The sequence below is a fragment of the Falco peregrinus genome, chromosome 4 (assembly GCF_023634155.1).
Source record: "Falco peregrinus isolate bFalPer1 chromosome 4, bFalPer1.pri, whole genome shotgun sequence".
NCBI classification, from domain to species: domain Eukaryota; kingdom Metazoa; phylum Chordata; class Aves; order Falconiformes; family Falconidae; genus Falco; species Falco peregrinus.
This window is the reverse complement of record NC_073724.1, coordinates 114,377,191-114,397,249: the sequence shown is the minus strand read 5'-3', so window position 1 is coordinate 114,397,249 and position 20,059 is coordinate 114,377,191. Positions and strand designations below refer to the sequence as shown.

General features: G+C 40.4%; 1 protein-coding gene across 20 annotated transcripts in view; it reads left to right on the top strand.

Moving 5' to 3' along the window:
• DLG2 (discs large MAGUK scaffold protein 2) overlaps positions 1-20,059 on the top strand; it is a 1,040,329-nt gene that overhangs the window by 603,892 nt on the left and 416,378 nt on the right. For all 20 annotated transcript variants that reach the window (XM_055801296.1, XM_055801300.1, XM_055801304.1 and 17 more), the window contains one exon: positions 11,942-11,995. In XM_055801296.1, the coding sequence (XP_055657271.1) occupies positions 11,942-11,995 (54 nt within the window). The remainder of the gene's footprint in view (positions 1-11,941; positions 11,996-20,059) is intronic.

Here is a 20,059-nt window from a genome sequence, read left to right as displayed (position 1 = left end):
AGTGCCTACAGTAAGTATTTTAGTGTTTAGTCTAAGTTTATACAAAGAGTTTTAGGCAATAAGGCCTCTATCTCTCCTCTAGGGAGATTATACTATAGTTTGTTCAATTTGTCACACAGTTGTATCAGTGTATAAAATCTGCTTGCCTGCCCTTGGCATGAAATTGAAAAATATTCCCACGTTAAAAATAGCAAATATTTGTTGAAAAACAGGCAAATATAATCTCCTGGTATGAAGTGTTTCTCAGCATCAGTCATAACATCAAAGAATTTTTTTTTGACACTTCTTCCTTTTTAGTTCAAATTTTTAGGTCTGTATTATTAGTATTGATACACCTATTTGCATCCTTAATATAATTTTGTTAGGTTCACGAGTATGCTTTTCCCTTGATCACTTCCTGACAGGAATTGTCATAATTTTTTTCCAGGCCTATAATTTTGATTTAATTAAAGTGTATTTTTAAGGTCCTATACAAGTTCTCTGAAAGACTATCATCCTCTAGTCATGTTGTTTGGGCTTCCCAAACTTAATAATGGCCCCAGGCACTTTCTTTACTTAAGCAATGACATATTGTAGAGCTACTTTTATGGCACTGTTCCTACTCATCTCAAGTTCAGCCCCTTTACATTGTTTCATTATTCTACAAACCTATGGTGCCACATTGCATTGATTTTGTGTTTTGAATTTTTTTGGTAAATGTTATTTCTAAGAATTTAAGAGGTTGACAGCAATAGCATCTTAATAGACTATATGTTAGGAGAAGAAGGTATAGCTTTCCTTCTCTGTGGAAAGGTCTTCTATGAACAGTAATCAGTTGCTACTTCATGTGTTTCTATTTTTACATGGTAACTTAACTCTCCTTGTGGCTGCAGTACTGTTACTACTTTCTCATTGTTGCTCCCACTACTCAAGTCAATATTTTCTTTCATAACCTTGTTCTTTTACTTTCTTTTGTTGTTACAGTCTCACCTCCAATACAGGTTTCGTATATTTATCTGAAAATAGGATGAATAAATAAAAGGTACTTGAAGAAATGTCTGTTCTACAGTGAAATTTCAGAACAGGTGTATTGCAGGCAAAGCAGACTTGACTTAGGGAATTTAACTTTATTGCCAGTTAACAGAAACATTTTATTATTGAGTTTGGGTATTGAGAAACAAAGGTGACAAACAGTTAAATTAACACTTCAGGGAAAGTGGTTTTTGCCAGACTCAGCTCCACTCCAGACACCTCTCCTCCTCCTAGTTACCACTGCAGGTCACACTCCATCCCTCCAGTGAGGTGAGGGTGGCACAGGGGGTTGGGTTTGGGGTCAAGGCATGGTGGTTTATCTCTGCCCCTCCCTTTTCCTCACCCTTTTCCTCTTATTACTTGTTTCTTCTGCTCCAGCATGGGCCCTCCATGGGCTGCAGTCTCTTCAGGGGGTTACCTGCTCCCCCGCAGCAGGCCACAGCCCGCGCTTCCTCAGGGGCGCCATGCGCCACACCTGATTGGCTCAGGGGCACCGCCCACTCTGCTGATTGGCTCAGCCGTGCCCCGCCGTGGGTCTGGCGTGAAGCCGGTAGCAACCGGCTGGGCCCAGCCCGGGGCAGCCCCGGCCGCGTGCCAGAGGCCCCGCCGAGCCCCTTCCTCCCGAAGCCCTGCTGCTTGTGCCAGGCGGAAGGCGGGCAGGTATAATATGATCTTTGTGTTTCAGTAGGGCATATTCCTTGAGAGGCCCTTGAATGTGCCAGATTAAGGAATAACTAGATCCAAAGTCTAGATATCGGACTGTTTGATTTGTGGGGTTTTTTTCCCCTCTGTGTAAATTTGTCAACTATGAGGGAAATCAGTCCTAAAACCAAAAAGAAAAAGGCATATATTTCCACCATCTGTCCTAAAAAAAAAGATTGCACCGTCCTAAAGGGACCATTCACTTTTTTTCAGTAACGACCTGATGGTATTACACAGATTCACGAGGAGAGTCCCTGCTAAGCTCGGCAGCCAGCCATGCTCCTGCCGGCTCCTACAGTCGGTAAGATCATGGGAAAAGAGGCAGCTCTGGCATGCGCTGTCCTGCAAGTCACCCACCGAGCAGCCAACCTCTCAGGCAGAAGGATGTCAGTGAGAAAACAGAGATGAAAAATGGTTGGCAAGTCCTATAGTAAAATACCAAATAGTTGTAATTTATGTAACAGGGTGTCTCCATGCCACATAAGGCAAAACCCTGTAACATGCCTGACTTACCCCAAACCCTGGCTAGCTTCACTTTACACACTGATGTTTCTTATCTTTTGATATAACGTACTATGAGTGCAGTGCTCCTGCAGTGATTTAGGGTTTGAAATGAACTGTCAGCGAGTGATATATTTGGAATTATTTTGTTAATTTTATTCATCACATAGTGATTCTGGGACATGAAGGGACACTCTGGGACATCAATTAAAACTTTTCCAAAGAACGTTAGGTTTGAAGTTTACTTCCATTGACATAAAAATCAAAACCCTCTTTGCTCTAGTACAGACCAATTTGACTTTGAGTTTATTGCAGATATTCAAAATCAAGTTTAATTCTTTAAGTTCTTCCTAGAGTTAAATATGCCTTGGTTAAGTGAAAGGATTCAGCAAAATAGCTTTGCTCCTACTCAGACTTAGCCAGAATCAGTGAGTTAAGCTGATGCATTCTATGGACCACAGTAACTCCCAGCTCTTCTGGCAACTTCAGTGCTGAAACAGGACCAGTGGTGATTTTGCTGCTTCTGTTACGCCTCAGAACCTTCCTAAGACTCTATTAGACACTTTCTTCTGTATTTCTAATTCTCTTCTCTCTATGGAGAGTTTTAGCTGTAGCACCAGTCCACCCTCGGCAGCGATTCCATTATTTTGGGGCTGCTGTATACACTGCTCAATATAACTGATTAGTTCCTGAACACTGATGTTTCATTCTTTGGAATTTATGTTGTGATAAACCTCTTGAATAGATACTGAATTCTGTTAAAAGTAACTTCCCCATTTCACATTTAGTTTCACATTCACTTTCTTTTTTGTTGTCTTCATCTGAATTATAATTTTTAATCCGTTTATTTCTGTGGTTTTGCGGCTGGTTATAAAAATCTCCAAGCAGGAATAAATGATATACTCAACCTGCAGGTACTTCAGGCTTTAAAATGTGACAAATAAGAGACTGGATTAACTGTTTTGTGAACTCCGTATACCGTGATTTTCAAAGGAAAAAGTGAGTGATATACCCTTCAGTTTTGAAGAGGGAAGAGGGAAATAACAGGTGTGGTTTTTGCTTTGGTTTTGTCTTCCTCTCTCTGGAAGTTTTATCTTTGTGCACATCAAGGTTGAATCATGCATGGCAGCATGCAGCTGGGTCAAATAGGATGCCTAAAAACTGGGGACATGCTCTTTTCCTATGTCTATGTGCTTACATGTGTATGTGCATGTTTGAATGCACGTAGGTGTCTGTTTATACATACATATGTACACATACACACTTGTCACTTAGTCTTGATAGTTTCTGTAGAAGTTTAAAATCCACTTGGAGAGAAAATATTTTTATGTACTCATTAATATATTTTCAGGTTAAAAGAACTTGACAGGTATTTGAGATTACTTTCCTGTTATTTTTTGTTGTGCAGCTCTTCTTGAGGTTTACACTGATTTATAAAAAATCTGCACCAATCCATGGTTAATGCTTAGGCAAACTGTAGAAAAGTTCAGTAGCTAACGCTTCAGAAAAAATGGAAATGCTCAAGTCAGTGAGACCATTTGCCATTGTTAACAACTCTGTGGATAGCATAAGCATCTTGTGTAAATTTTTTTTCCTGGATTTTTGATTTCTGGATATTTAGCTAATGCGCTTTAAAAATAACATACAAAAAAAAATCTGAAAGAAGAATATTAAATTGTTTAATTGTTTCTAAATTATTTTTGCTTACTATTGCTTTCACAAAGCTGCTGGCTAAATGCAGGCATGCTGTATAAATCCTGCCATGAGAAAAGTAAAACTAATACTGTGTAGAAAAATGCTAGCTTAAATTTTGACTCCATTGAAGCAGATCAGTGTTTTACTGTTAACTTCAGTTATTGCAAAGACTTTAAACCATAAATTTTTAGATCTGATAGATGTAGTAGAATGTCATTAAGATGTTTAAAATGGAAGATGTAACCTGTTTCGGTAATTGCATAGTAGAAAGTAAGTTAGTCTAGCTCTTATGTTTTCAGTAGCATCACTCCATAACACTATTTTTGCAGTCTGTCTTTCCACTAATATTTATTGTAGTGGCAAGATTTTTCAAATATTTCATATTTTTATAAAATCATTTGAACAACATAAAATCCGGAAAAAAATGTACACATATCAGATGTCAGAGTTTTGAAGATAATACACTTATAAAAAGACCATATGGGATGTATTTCCATTTTTGTTCTTGATTCTAAAGTTTCCATATTGAGACTTAAGAACATAGAAACTGCCATTGCCTGGATTGGTTAAAGCTGTTATTTTCCTAAGAGATGTGCTTTGACACCGACTTTGGGGAAAGTTCTGAAGCACAGGGGAGATCAGAGCAGAGATCTATATAATAAATGAATGTTACTGCCCATTCACTTTCAAAAGGCCATGAACACGTGCTGAAGTGGTGTATCTAAAGCCAGGATTTAGCCCTAAATTTCTGTTCAAAGCTAGAGCACTAGTGTAAGACGTGTTGCAACAATTTCTTTTGTGAGTCAGCAGAGATGTGATAATGGGACCTCTGTGTGAGTCTTAGTATGGCATTTGGCATCCTAGAATGGGACAGATTAATCTACCCTGTCTAGCAATAGGAAAGTTGTCACCTCAAAATCTAATGGTTTATGACATTTAGTTGAATAATATCTTCACTGGAAATTCAGATGTACCATAATTATCCCTCATTCTCTACAGAGCTTTTCGCATTGACATTTCTGTGTCCTTCACTGGATCTGGTATCAGGCAAAAATTACCATTATGTTAATCATTGCTAATTCAAAATGCTAATAGGCAGTCTCAGTACAGGTGAAACTTCAACAACTGTAAACAGGTGCTTTCTTGCCACTCCCTCTTGCAGGCTGTGGATCCACATAGACATGGTAGCTTTTACTTAGGTCTGAATCCTGTTTTGCTTAAAGAATGCCACAGCTAACACATTTTTAAATAGGAAGTTATTCCTGCAGATTAAATAAAAAACAATGCAAAGCCCCAAGCCCAAAACAAAGGCCACCTTCTTTGAAAGGTATGATTTACCCTTAAATTAAATGGCTTTATATGAGGTTGCATTATATACATAGGGAAAAGTCCCAAGGATTTCTTGAGGCATTTTTCTTCTTTTCTTGAAAGCTGCAGCCTGCAAGCAAAGCTGCTTTTGACTTCTGATTTATGTCTCTAAGTAGGGGTAGGATTGTTTGCTGAAAATTCATTCTTTAGATGTTCAAAGAGGCTCCCTATCTTTTATATTTTCTGTTTAATAACAAGCAGATGACTTTTTCTCCTTCGCAGTCTTACAGTTTGTAATTCAGTAGTAAACAGACGAAAGGTTCTGTGTGTTCTGTGATCTTGAGGCCTCATAGCATGTCAGAGAATTACTGTTTTGACATCTAAATTATTGTTTAATGTTTCCTGCCATTGTGTGTAAATGTAAATCTATTTCTTGCAGTTGTGAAAGGAACTTTTGAAAATATGAAATTAATTTAAACTAATTCAGTGTTATCTTCTGAAGGCCTCAGTCTGACACGTTTTATCTGAGTGATGCAGTGTGCTCTATTCATGTACAAATACAGAGGCTGCTCCACTTCATATTATTAAGATCTAGAATACTAACATTTTGAAGTAAAATAAAACTGTAAAAAAAAAAAAAAAAAAAAAAAAGGAAATAAAAATTCCAGAGGGTGTTTTAGAATTTAGGGCTGGCTACCTGCAAAGATGAGCCCTTAACTGTGATGTACAGTCCACAGAGTCAAATGTCTGCAAAAGATAGTAATAAGCCACTGGCAACTCAACTTTTTAAATGTTAATACATACACTGTTGTATTATTCTAGATTTTACCACCTTTATTTTGAGGTTACTTAAATGTGGTAATATAGATAATCATGGTGATTTCTTAACAGGAAAACAAGCATTTGACAGTTCTGAGTCAAATTAAAATCACAGCTAGTTGTAAATATAGGTAGATAGTTTAAAAATGATGACTTTTTATTTTTTTTAATGTTTTCTGGTTAAGAAGTAATGTGCTGTGCTTGTTATTTATAAAATGGTTACCATATACCTATGCAAGTAGTTTCATGGTCTGGTGTTGAATACAGCACTGCATAGTAGGAACGGTTAAAACAAGGAGTCATGAATGAAAAAGAATGAAATCAAGTATAATATGGATAATATATAAAACTGTGAATGCTTTAAGTCAAACCAGTCAATCTGGATAATGCTGGCACTCATGGGAGAGGGAAAGTTCATCTTGTCTGAGAGGTGTAAGTCATGTCATACACCTGCAGAGAATTTGGTAGCAAGGTAAATGTTCATGAACTAGAGGGTGTCCCTTTTTGTTCTCTTTCTACTGGCTTCCAGTGCTTCCACTACATCTTGCTTTTAAGTTGTGCTTTTGGTGGAAAAGCAACTAGATTTTCTGACTCGCTGCAAGCAGAACAATCTTATATATATTTGTGGAAGCAAAGTCTGTTGTGCTCAAGTCCTTTAAGAAGAAGAAGAAAAAAATCTTCCTTTTTTTTTTTTTTTTTCCCCCAAAGCTATTCAAGTTTTGTCCCAGCTTTGCCAATCTGTCACTGCAGCTGTCAGTGTGATGCCTTTTCTTCAAAGCACAGAGATGGCTCAGCTGAGAGCACTGCTTCTAGTCAAGGGCAGAAAAAAGGTCTGGACAGGGAGCAGTAGGTATAAAGCTGACAGCCCACTTGGTACATTGTCAGCATAACATAATACTGAATATATAGGTAAGGATAAGGGCAGAAAGGGAAGTGCATGAGGAATGGGGAAAACAGGATCATTCAAATTCAGTAAAATTCCCTCTTTTGCTGATTAGTTTGGATTTATTTTGCAGCTGCAGAATTGTGAATATGTTCACGAAGGCGTCTTCCCATCTTTAAAATCTGATTGCAAAGTCTGGGAGCCCTCTATACGCTACCTGACTTAAAAGAGGGCTGTCTCATTCATGAGCTAATTACCACTGGTTTGAATTCATCCTGCAAGTTAGGCAATTAGACACGTAAAATTCTAAAAGTCCCAACGTATGTATAGATTATTTAGTTCTTGGCCAACCATCATCCCTCTTAAAACTTTGAACAATTAAGCCAGTTTTGCTAGTTGTTTTATTGCTAAGAAAAGCTAGGTAAAGAGTAATTGAATGTCTTGTTTAAGACTGCAGAGCGGGTCAAAGGGCAGAGCTAGGAATAAAGTAATTATCTTTGTCTTTGAGAAATCCATTTCTTCTCATCTGGTCTCAGACTTAGATAGTTTATATATGTGTAGGTGTATAAGTTGTGGCAGATAAGAGGCAGTGCTGTCTCAAAGACGGTAGAGCTTCGAGAGAGAATCTAGAAACCCTTTTGCGTGCTTTTGTTAATTTATTCACATAAAGCATCTTTTATGTGAATAAAGGAAGGATACTAAAGGAAGTATCCTTGGTGGGCTGATGAACTCCTATGATAGATTTATCAGTGTCCTCTATAAGAAGTGTGCAGATATCTGGGTACCTTTTCTAAGAATTTGGGGAATCAGTGCATGTGACGTGTTTTTACTCAGAATATAGAGACGTCATCCTAGAAGTAAAATCCTTCTGACTCCCTGTTGCTACTATCTTCCCTTGACCTATCCTTTGAGTAACTTCACTTTGATTACAAGGCTTTTTTGACGCTATTGTGTACTCCACGACTAGCAGTATATGTAGGGCTCTCTCCAGTGGTTGCAAACTCTCTTCTCTACTCTGCATGATTAAAGCCTCCTACTTCTATTTAAAGCACAAGTTACAAACAGGGCATAACTAATAAAATCATCTCCATTTCCTGCACTTAAACGCAGTATTTTAGCTCAGGAGTTATTACCATATATTAGAGAGACAGAAGCAAAATATTTGTATTAAATCAGCTTTCCTGGGGGGGCAGGGGGGGGAGAGGGAAGAAAACCCCAAATCACCACACAGACTTGCTGTCCCACACATGCACAGATAGGAACAGGAGGAACAGAAAAGGAAAATGCACTGATGATATTAGTTGTGAGTGAATGGTTATAGTCACTATAACCATCTGAAACTATTGCTCTGTGGATTTTCTCAAGCTCATCTGTCTGATTAGGATGAATACCTCAGTAGGAGAAAATTATGTTTGATAGTTAAGTTCAGCTCTTCCAGTCAGTAAAGAATACAGTAAACACTATGTTAAAATGAACCCTGAAAGGCGTTCTTCCTTGAAAGCCAGTTCTTTACAGGCTCTGTAGGAAGGCGAGGCAGGGAAGGATCCCACTATTCAGAGGAGCAGCTTAAATGCTCAGGCTTTTGCTGTGGAAAGGATGACAGGCCAAATGAGAACCTGGGGGTCAGGATTAGGTAGGAAGATAACAAATGGAAACATCCTGGTCGGTGCCTCCAGGAAGCCTTGTCAAGGCTTATGAAGGCAGAGGGAGGTGATTACAAAGAGACAGATCAATTTACGAAGGGTAAATTGTGCCTTGCCAACCTGACAGCTTTCCGTGATGAGATGACTAGCTCTGTGGATGAAGGGAAATCAGTAGGTGTCATTTGCCATGATTTTAGCAAGGCTTTCAGCACAAATTCTCAGGTTTGTAGCCGAATGAGAGAAAGAGAGAGAGGTGTTGGACTCGATGATCTTAAAGGTCTTTTCCAACCTGAACTTGTCTGATTCTATGATTTTGTTGCAAATGGATGGATGTACTAGAAGATTAGTGGGATGCTGTCTAGACCTCCAGACCCAAAGGGTAATGGTCAGCAATTCAGTAACTGATTCAGTGGTCAGCAAGTCCAGTAACTGATGACAAGGTACTTGTGGTGTTTCTACAGATACTGATGCTAATGCCGTTTAACATCTTCATTAATTACCAGAATGATTAGATAGAGTGCACTGTCAGCAAGGTTTTAGATAACACCAGACTGGGCAGTGCAGGGGATACAGCTGGACAGCCATTCAGAGGGACTTGCCACTCAACAGGCAGGAGAAATGGGCTGAGAGGAACCTCATGAAATTCAGTGACAACAGGCAGGAGGAGTTCCTGCACCTGGACAGAATAAAAGATGCAGGAGTCCCAGCCAGGCACAGTCTGGGTAGGCAGCAGCTTTGTAGAGTGGAGAACAAATTGCACGTGAGCCAGCCATGTGCCCCTGCAGTGGTGAAGGCTAACAGCAAACTGGGCTGCACTAATAACAGCCCAGGCAGTGGCTTGAGGAACATCTAGTCATCACCTGTGAGACTGCATCAGGAGTACCATGTCCCATTCTAGGTTCCCCAATATGCCAGCATGTGTTGGGTGAGGGATACCTAAGACAGTGCACACCACAGTGACTGGGTCTGGTGCACAGGACATTCAAGAAAAGAGAGCTCAGTTTGTTCAGAAGAGGCTGTGGGAAGAATTTAATTGCAGAGGCTGTGGGAAGAATCTAATTGCTGTCTTCAACCATCTAAGGGATGGTCAGAGAGGAGACAAAGCCAAGCACAGATGCACAGAAGTACAAGGCAGCAGAAACAAGTTGCATTAAGGGTAACTCTGATTCCGTGTAAGAGAAAACTTTTCTCAGTCAGGGCGGTATAGCACTGAAACAGGGATCCAGCAAGGCAGCGACAGTACTGAAAGCAACTGCAGCTGATAGTGTGAAGGACGTGCAGGTTCTGCTTGTGCTCGTAAGAGGAAGTAAAAGGGGTAACTGAGTGTTTGAAAGAAATTCCAAATCCCCTGAATATTATTTTTTATAGTGTTCCCACAATCACTAGTTTCTGATCGAGAATCTCTTTAGTTTTACTTCAGGTAAATCTGGTTCAGATATAAGGCTTTGTTCCTCAATGGGATAGAAGCAATTGGTGATAGTATGAGAATGCTTTGGAAAATGACTTCTGAAAAATGTTTGTTATTTTATTAAATAACTGTTTTCTAAAGCAGTGGAAAGATGCTTTCATTCTGAAGATTGCAAACTTTGCTCATATTTGGTACTAGACCTTCTCACCGTATGTAAAAATAAACAGAAGATAAAATCAGTGCTGTAAAAATAAATTATTTTTTTCTTCCTGTAGCAAAGGTAGCAGTCTTTAAATGTATGAGGTGAAATATTCATTCAAGTAAAGGCTATGATTCTAAAAAGGAAATCCTTTGGTTAAACTTCAGTGAAAATAGTTAATAATTCCATATGGCTAAAGCTAAAAATATGACAATCACACAGCGTTCAGCTTTTGTCTCTCACTCCAAAGTGTCCAGTTATGGGGCACAATGAGAATAAATGGGTATGGGTGTATACCTTTTCAGACACTAAGTATTTTAATATCAAAACTCTGATAACTGATTACTGTGATAGCTGATACATGCCAAGAAATGTATGCATTTCATTTTTAGATTTTATTCACGGGTTACATGGTTGTATAGAAACAGTGGCATTAATCATCAGTAGCTGTTATACAGTAATGTATGATTTGTTTGAACACAGAATTATCTTTCAATAACAGCTGAAAAACTGGAAAGAAACTCTGATATTCTCAAAGTATTTGAAATGTTGCACTAATGTTACATTCTTAATTTGGGTTATGTTACTTAGGTTTTGAAATCTTGCAGTGAATACTTGACAATGGAAATACAATCAGTGTTTTCAGTAGTGTTGTAATAGTGCCTACCATGCACAAAGAGACCTGCAGTCTATACAAGTTTAAACTACAGACAGTCGTTTGTTAGCTAATATACAATGTAGATAAATAGAACTAATGAGCTACTGTGCTAAGCATTACTGTGTTCATCAGCCCGATAAAAAGCCTGAAGAGTGTTTGCTGACCAAGCAGGCATTAGCCAGGCAGAGAAGCGGTGGCTTCCATCACTTTCTCTACTACTCTAACTACGTGTTGATCCCTCTTCTCCTGAGTCCTTGAGCTGTTAACAATCCCTTCGTAGCAGTCCTGCCCTCTGACATTTTACTTATGGTGCATGGCTCTACTCTGCTCTACACTTTCTCGCAGCTCTGTAGTTTTCTCCAAAGCCTGAGCCAAGATTATGCACCTGGGTCAAACCAGGGCTCAGCCTTGGGTCACCGCCACTAAACCCCAGTGTGGGAAGAAGAGGAGGTTAGTGCATTTCAGGTGGCTGGAAACGAGCCTGAATATGGGCTTCATCCATAAGTTAAAGATCAGGTTGGGCAGCTTTACAAAGTCACAAATCTTTTTAAAGTGGGTCTATATTTTAAACTGACTATCAGCTGAGTGCATATGAACCATGCAGAATATACAGCTTTCATATAAATATCATCGTATATATGCATATACACATACTAAATAACTATATAGTACAGATAAGTAGTGTAAACATAAATGTTGAGGTTTATCCTCTGTAAAGATCAGTTGGTCATCTTGGTTTTGCTGGAACACAAGCGCACTTGTAAGGGAAGCTGAAGCCCTCACCCCCAAGGTCCCCTAACTTTAAGTTGAATGCATCATGTTTCTTATAGTTCTACTCAAAATTGAATGATGTATTTTTATGTATTCAGGATGTGATCCAAACCCTAATGAAATTGAAAAGAAAGACCACAGTGAGCTGTGGTTTGGAGGCTAAGAATCTATTTCCTCCATCCTTAATTGATTGAACAATACCCAAAGTTACGTTCTGTTGTACAATGTGAATTCAAAGGGAAAACAGGCTTTAGACTTTTAATTTAATGTAACATTATGGGTATTTCAATATTAATTAAATTCATATTTTAAAATTTCCTTTCTGTATTTTTTCCCCTTTCAGGCAAGCCCTGCCCCTATAATTGTCAACACAGACACCTTGGACACAATCCCTTATGTAAGTATTTATTTTTTTATTAATATATAGAATTTGTTTACTTCCCCACAGGAATTCTATTCAGTATTGCATAGAAGTTATAAATAAATCTTTTCATTAATCATGTCTTCTACAGTTACACGGGTAATTCTTTTCTAGAAGAAGAAATCAGGAATGATAATTGCAGTTGAATGAATTAGAACATATTATATACACATAATTTGTAGTTTAGAATTCAACACATAAACTGTAAGTTACTAAAACTAGCCTTTCTTTGGGGGGGGGGGAGGGGGGGGGGAAGTGCTTTCATTAAGCCTTTTCTCCTTACCGGTAATGTAAAATATGAATATTTCGTTTTAAATCAGCATGGGCCCTCCTAGCTTGTTAAAGAAGATACCTGGATGCACATTGTAATATTAAAATGGTGCAAACAGCTCTTCATTTCCCTGTCTCTGTTCCTTTTGTAGATGAAAGCTGTTCTTAATAAATAAGAGAACAAACTAGATGACTTCATGCTTTCTTATTAATGTCTTTTAATTTCTGTGACTTCTAGAAAACAATTTTACCTTAACTATAAATGCATGTTTTTATTAAAGTTTTAAAAACCTGCTTTTCTGCAAGCATTTGATATCATTGTAATTTTAGACTGTAAAAGCAACTACAGTTGACAATAAAGGACACAAAAACAGACCAAGTTAATACATAATATAGAGAGTAACCAGCTTAAATGATTGGAGGACAGAAAAGTAAGTAGTGTGAAGCTAGCCAGCCAGTATCTAATCTTTCTCCTTTTTCTCCTTGCATTGTCTGAGTTATCTTTTTTAAACTCCTAATTAATGTCTCTCATCTGTCGTGTTTTGTCCACATCTGTTTCTTATGACACCAATGCATAAGCCTAATTATTTATCCACCTACACCAATCATATTGCTGCGTTCTGTCTTTTAGAAGAGTATTGATGAGGAAGTTTAATAGGCGTTATCCTGGCCAGCTTGTTTGTTTCTGACAATTCATAAACCTTAGAAATTAATGTGCAGAACACATGTAAAGATCACAGCCAAGAGCAGTTTAGAAGAATGACACTGCTGTAAAGCCGAAGAGAATTAAATCCTTTGTTGGGAATTTCAACTATTGAGAAGGGTGGAAAAGTTAAATAAAATTTCTCTGTTCATTTGCATTCAGCTTTCTTAAAAGACTTCCCATCGTCTCTATGTCTCTGTTTTCCTTCCTAACATCAGAACCATCTGCTATGGTCTCACTTTCAATAGGTATGGCTTTTCTTCTATTTTAATGAGACATTTTACACTTTGTGTTCTCTAGACCTACCAAGAGAGACATTGCAAGCCCCAGTTCTCATTTTCAGCACTGGACCTGTGCCCAGGGTACTCTGCAGCTATGGTGTTAGAATTCCTACATACAGATGCAATTACACTAGTGACAACATGTTCAATCAATATGATTCATTCCCACAGCACAATCTATCAATACTTACACACTTTTATACCACTTTTATACTAGTGTTCCTTTCTTTTAAAAATAAAACAAAAAAAAAAAAAAAAAAAAAAAAAGGACAAATTACCAAACACATTCAAAAGAAATACTGTCAGTAGACTGAAAAGTGCCTGTGGGCTGTTTCAAGTCTCCAATGCGTGATGTGAACTAGATTAATAAACAGAAGGTGCTTGTTGTAAAAATAGACAATTCTAAATTAGTCACCTTGCTCTTACCCAGTGCACAGGAAGAGTTAGGTCCCTTAGATGTGGGACACAGCAGCACTACCAAAGAGGGACTCATTTAGACTAGCCATTAAGAAATGTTGATGTGAAGCATATCTTCTGAGCCCAGGCTACCATAGTGCCCCACAGGATACGGTGGGTTTGCTTTACAAATAGGCATTTCTTTCTGATCAGGATTTGTATGTTTGAACTTTCCCCAAAATGAGACTGACAACGAAACATGGACAAATGACTTCTTCCTCCAGCCTACTATTTGAGAGAGTGGGCTGGGAGACTTTCTTTCTTGCTCCCAGGACTAGCTCAGTCTGCTTTGGTTTGGTTTCACTTCATGGTGTTTCCTCTGCTAGGAAGGTGCTGTAGTCACTGAGCCAGATATGTGTTTGCTTGTGTATGCATCCTCTTCGAGCCCAGTGAACCTTTCAAAGGTTTGCGGACAGCATGTGCTGCGTTGACTCTGGCCTATAGCCAAATGCTCTTCTCACTCCCCTCTCCTGTGGGTCAGGGAGCAAACAGAAGGCAGGCAAGAGAGGTTGTATATTGAGATGATAGTTAAATAGGGAAAGCAAAAGCTGCATGTGCAGGCAAAGCAAAGTAAGGAATTCACTTACTATTTCCCATCAGCAAGCAGATATTTAGCCATTTCCTGGAAATCAAGGCTTCATCACGTGTAGCAGTTAACTGGGGAGATAAATGTCATAACCATTAACATCCCTCCTTCCACCTCCTTTCCCTGAGCTTTTACGGCTGAGCATGATGTCATACAGTGCGTAATATCCCTTTGGGGATCCCAGTTGGGGTCAGCTCTGCTGGCTAAGTCTCCTCCCAACCCTTTACCCACCTCCAGCCAACTTGCAGTTGGGGGAGGAAGGGCAAAATGGGAAAGAGAGAAGCCTTGATGCTGTGCAAGCTCTGTTCAGCAACAGCCAAAACACTGGCATGTTACCGACGTGGTTTCAGCCACAAATCGAAGCCAAGCATCATATGGGCTACCATGAAAAAAGTTTACCCTATCCCAGCCAGACCCAGTACAGCCTACAGTGTGGGGTAGATATATATATATATATATAAATATATATTATTTATATATACATAACACAGCGTATAACATCACGAGGTGTTGGTGGGGCTTTGCCTTTCTCTTAGATGTTTGGAAAGGCAGAGGAAAATCTTACCAAACTGGGTGAGCTAAGTGTATGATAATGCAGCTATCATCATATCCTTTATTTCACAGGAAATATAATTTAGCCGATAAGCCTTGAGATATTTTTTTCCAGACAGGTCAGTTCAGAGAGATGACGGAAAACTACATTTAATTATTATTTTGGAAATTGAACATGAGTCAAGCACCTGCCTTTTCAGCACTGTCAGGACTTCCAGGCAGGCCCAGAGGAAGACTGTAAATGCCTAGGCACATCTCTGGTGAATGTTTAAGTATCTTTAGAGTTAGCCAACTAGTTGTTAAAGCTTTTGAAAGGTATCATTCCTTTTTTAGTTACCACTAAAAAAAACCACAAACAAACACCTTCTAACACTACAGGGACAAATTATTTTATGGATCAGAGAACACAAGTTAAATTGTGTTTTCTGTCCAAAGCTAAAAGCAGCCATAATGTAAGTGGGCATAGAGCAGCCTATCCTCCTGTCTAAAACACCCAGAAGTGCTGATCTTCAGGGCCAGAGTCATCTTAGATTCCTGCTATTCAGCTCCTGTTGTCAAGCCTCAAAGCACAGTTGGAATCCAGGAAGCCTCCTATTGAAAGAACAGGCAGAAATGTTTAGATCTTACCAACCGGACCAGTTTCCTACAATACCATTCTTTTCCTCATACCCTGTTTTTCCCTAGTCTTAGATGCTTGTCTTTTCATTCTTCCATTTGAATGTGCATTCCACAAAAAACATTTCTAAATTAACTTGTTGGCAAGTGGGTATGTATGCAAGTGATACAGCTCACAAAAAATTTTTTACATAGTAGTTTTTGATTTTTGGCTGTTGAGGTTTTTTAAGATGCTTTTCATGGCAACTGGTTAATGCTGTCCACTCATGTTTTTGCAAAAAAAAAAAATACTGCTTTAAAAAAAAAATATTTTTTTCTTTTATGAAAATCTATTTTTTCTTAAATAACTGTAATTTTCATTGTATTTAGCACAACAAAGTAATCGATTTTATGCCATGTAGAAATTATTTTCAAATTTTAAACATCGGAATAAGCATGGATTTGCAAATTTTGGTGAACCAAAATGGTCTTACTTTTCTCTGATATTACTAGGCACAACTGATAACCTGATAAATCCCTACATAAGGTCAGGCCATTTTTGGTGTTGTTACATACCAGATGGATACTTCTCATTATTGCATTTAGCTGTTGTCTCAGCAGCACGAGAAATCTGTCTTACGGTTTTGTTTTACGCAATATACCTTTAATGCATTACCGTTTCCATAACAGCTCTGCTCATCCTCTCTGCCATCTTCCTCCAAAAATTCCTGCTTATTTTCAGAGGGAGGGCACCTCCCAGCAGCAATTATCATTCATAAAGCATTTTCAAATGAAATGTTTCCACTGGTCCACTGGAGAGAAATTTCCTTTTTACAGTTGGTATACAACTGGTAAACTGCATGATTTGTCTCATTAACATTCTAATGATTTAAATTCATGTAATTAAACCTTTTGGTACTGTTGACACTCATCAATCCCTTCAACTCAATTGTTTGGGGGAAAAAAATAGTCCTGTGAGGGACTGTTTTTTATCAGTATTCTTTTCTTAAATGAGATAAAAGGCCTTATTCTATTGTACTTTATGTTATTCCTTATAATTTGGGCCTGCAGCGAATAACAGAAGAAACAGATAATTAGCTTTGTTTCTAGGTTCAGTGACTTGAAAACTTTGGCTTGCCAAGCTTTGGACGTGGGAATAAATTTGATAGGAAGATTCAATGGTACAAAACGAATTATTCTGTGGCATTTTAAGCACAATTAAACATTTGTGGGAGTTTGTTTGTTCTCTATTCTTTGGCTATAAATTGTAGATCTTTTTGTATAATGAGAAGCATTAATTTAATAACATATGAATCATAGTCTCTCTGTTGCAAGGAATAAACCTTATTTATTTCTTTTTTAGTTTCAAAAATGCAGTATAGTTAAGTTTATATAGCTATAAGGCCAGCTTTGCTGCATTACTTTTGGAAACTGATGGGAACCTTCCTATTTATTTTATGATGGAATTGCATTTTCCTTCCAGCTTAACTAAACGTTAATATAAGTTCACTCAGGTGCAGTGGTTGTTCCCTTCCTTACCTTCCCTCTTCACAGTAATAAGATCTAAGGAAGATGTACTTTATCCTCCTTTTGGTCCCAATGAATTCCTCATCTTTCTCCAGCCCTCCATTGTTTTTCTAATTATTATTATTTTTGTTGTTATTATGATGGCAATTGGTTGTTAATGTTATTTTATTACTGATTTTCTTTGCTAATTTTACTGCCTGCGTTGAGTTCTGTGCAGATACACTCAAACAGTTTCCTGAAGAAGTGATTTTCTGACTGCTTGGTGTATGTTTTCACGAGCTGTAGTCAAATCTTTGGATGGTTTGACGCATGCCTGAGTGGGGCTGTGCAGATGGCCGTGCAGCTGTTTCGGTGCATCCCTGCTTAGGGACACCGGGAGCTCAGAGCCTTTCTGGAGCACGGCAGAAGCTGCTCTCTGTGTGACAGCTCCTGCGCAGGCCACCGTGGGGCCACGATGCTGCTTTGCCGGGCTGACCCGGCGGGGCCTGGCGCCGCCGCCGCCCTGCCCCTGCGCCCAGCCGGGCCGGGGCTGTCCCGGGGCCGCGGCCGGTGCCGCCCCCGCTGTCCCGGCCGCTGCTGCCCCGCCGGGGGAGGGTCCTCACCCCCTGCCCGGCCCCAGCGCGGGGCCCCCCGCGGGGCGCAGCCCCTCAGGCCCAGCCGGCTCCAGCCCCCCCGGGGGCACCGGCCCTGCCCGCAGCCCGGCCCCGGCCCGGGCTCCTCCCCGCGGGGCCACGGGCCCTGCCCGGAGCCGGCTCCAGCGCGGCCCCCGCGGGTCACAGCCCCCCGCGGGCACCCCCTGCCCCGGGCTGCGGGGGGGAGCTGCTCCCCCGCGGGCTCCGTGGGCTGAGGGGCACAGCCTGCCCCGCCGGGGGCTGCCCTGCCCTGCCCTGCCCTGCCCTTCCCCGCGGGCTGCCGGGGAGCCTCTGCTGCGGCGCCCGGAGCCCCCCCGGCCTCCTCCGGCCCGGCCCGGCCCGGCCCTGCCCCGGGGGGCTGCGGGGCTGCTGCTCGCCCCTCCCGGCCCCCCTCGCTGCCGCCGCTGTTCCCCCCCGCGGGGGTTTTTCCCCTTCTCAGCCCCTTCTCCCCGCGGCGCTGCCCCCGCGGCTGCGGGGCTCGGCCTCGGCCAGCGGCGGGCCCGGCCTGGAGCCGGGGGGCAGCGGCTCTGCCGGCCGGGGGGAGCTGCCCGCAGCGGCGCCCGCACTCGGCCCTGTGTGCCAGCACCCCGCTGCGCAAACCCGGTTACAGATGCCGAAATGGGAAGCTTTGGTAACTTTTCAGCTTTTGCCTCCATCATCCCCGTCAGGCAGTGCTTCTGGATTTAGTATTTTAGAAGGAGGTATCTAAAGGCTTAAACAAAGACTGCAAAGAAAAATAAATTCTTGCAATTCTGATGTTGCAGATGAAGTCATGGGCATTGCTTGAGAGAAGCAACGAGACAGTCAGTTAGCAAAGGGCAATGGTTAATGCCACAGTGGCTTAACAAGATTCAGTGGCGAGGTACACTTGAATATTTACTGCACAGAGGAGAGGGTCGGCCAAAACTGTCAGGGAGACACTCCCGTTGGGTCATGAGGTTCAGAAAGAAACCCCTCGCATTCCAAACTCCTCCTCATGGGAGTTCAGGTGCAGCTGGATCCAGACTTACTGTCAGACTTGATTGATGTTTGATGCCTGAAGAATTATAGATGTGCAATCAATCCTTTAAATCACTTAGGTAAGATTTCATCATTTCAGCACGCTTATTCCCAATGCATTTATGGAGTACCTGACGTAATAAGGATTCTCTCAACCTCAAGGAATAAGCTTGGGAGGCATCCCTAGTCAAGAGGAGATCCTGATGTGCAGCCTGCCATGCAGGAGAGCTCAGCAGGCCCCGGGGTGTCCACTGTTTATGGAGCAAGATGATTGACTCATCATCCTATTTATATTCCAGCTACAGATGTTCGTTTCTTCCGAATTTGGCTTGAGGCAGACATTGACCATCACTGTAGTTAGGTGGGTGTGTTGCTCAGATTAGCCCTTGGCTGCTGTGGTGTTGTCAGTCTTCCCCAAATCCACTTTGAGGGGGATGCAGCCATCATGACCAGATGCATCCATTACGGCTGCCACTGGTGGTTATCTCTTGAGCAGGGTTACAGGAAATATAGGACAGTTTGGGGAAGGGGGAGCATGCCACCAGATCTGACTGAAAAGAATGAGGAAAACCTGCAAATTTCAGAAAGACAGTCAGTAATCTAAAGTTTTTTACTGGATAATACGAATGTAGGAGCAGCCTAGATGTAAATCAGCAAATTGGAGGAGGGACACGGCCTTACATATTTCTACAATCAATCAGAAGTTACTTGGCATTACATATTGAAAATTAAATGCAATATACAACTATGATTGATGAGCAAATTTTTAAGGCAGTGGCAATAGAGGAGTAAAAATAATTTATTGTCTAAAAGGGTAGGATCTGAATTTTCACAAAAGTAGGGGGCTGTTGGAGTTGGGAGCTTTTATTAATGAGCGTCTTAAAACATAGAAAAATTGACATATAAGTACATAGATCTGTTTTCCCATTGACTTCTCTTCAGAATAAATGTGTTACTTCTTAATTAGTTTGATCATAGTCTTGAAAGTTAGATTGCACACCTTATTATCTCAAATGACTCTTACATTTTTCAGATTGTTAAAACACCAGTTTTGTTTCTTTGTTGTTTAAACTCGTCTTTCAGTCTGTCAGTTAATATGAATTACAATGGAAAAAGCTAAATCTGGTAGAGCTGTGTGCTAGCTTTTGAAAGCCACATTGGTTTAGCTTCTCTGTTTTGGCCCTTGAATTGTATCACAGCAATGTTGTTTGCCCTGACAGTTGCTGCTGTGCTCTGCATGTCACTGTTTCTGCAGTGGGATAAGAGATTTTTCTTTTACAATAGCAGTATTGGTTGATTTAAAGCATATTAATCATATTTATAAAATATTTTGAGATCATTAGTGAAAAAAGTGCTATGTAACACAAAACTAATGAACTAGCATACACCAACTCCCTTAAACATGCAAAAGGAGAAAAATTGTCATCTTGCCATCTGATG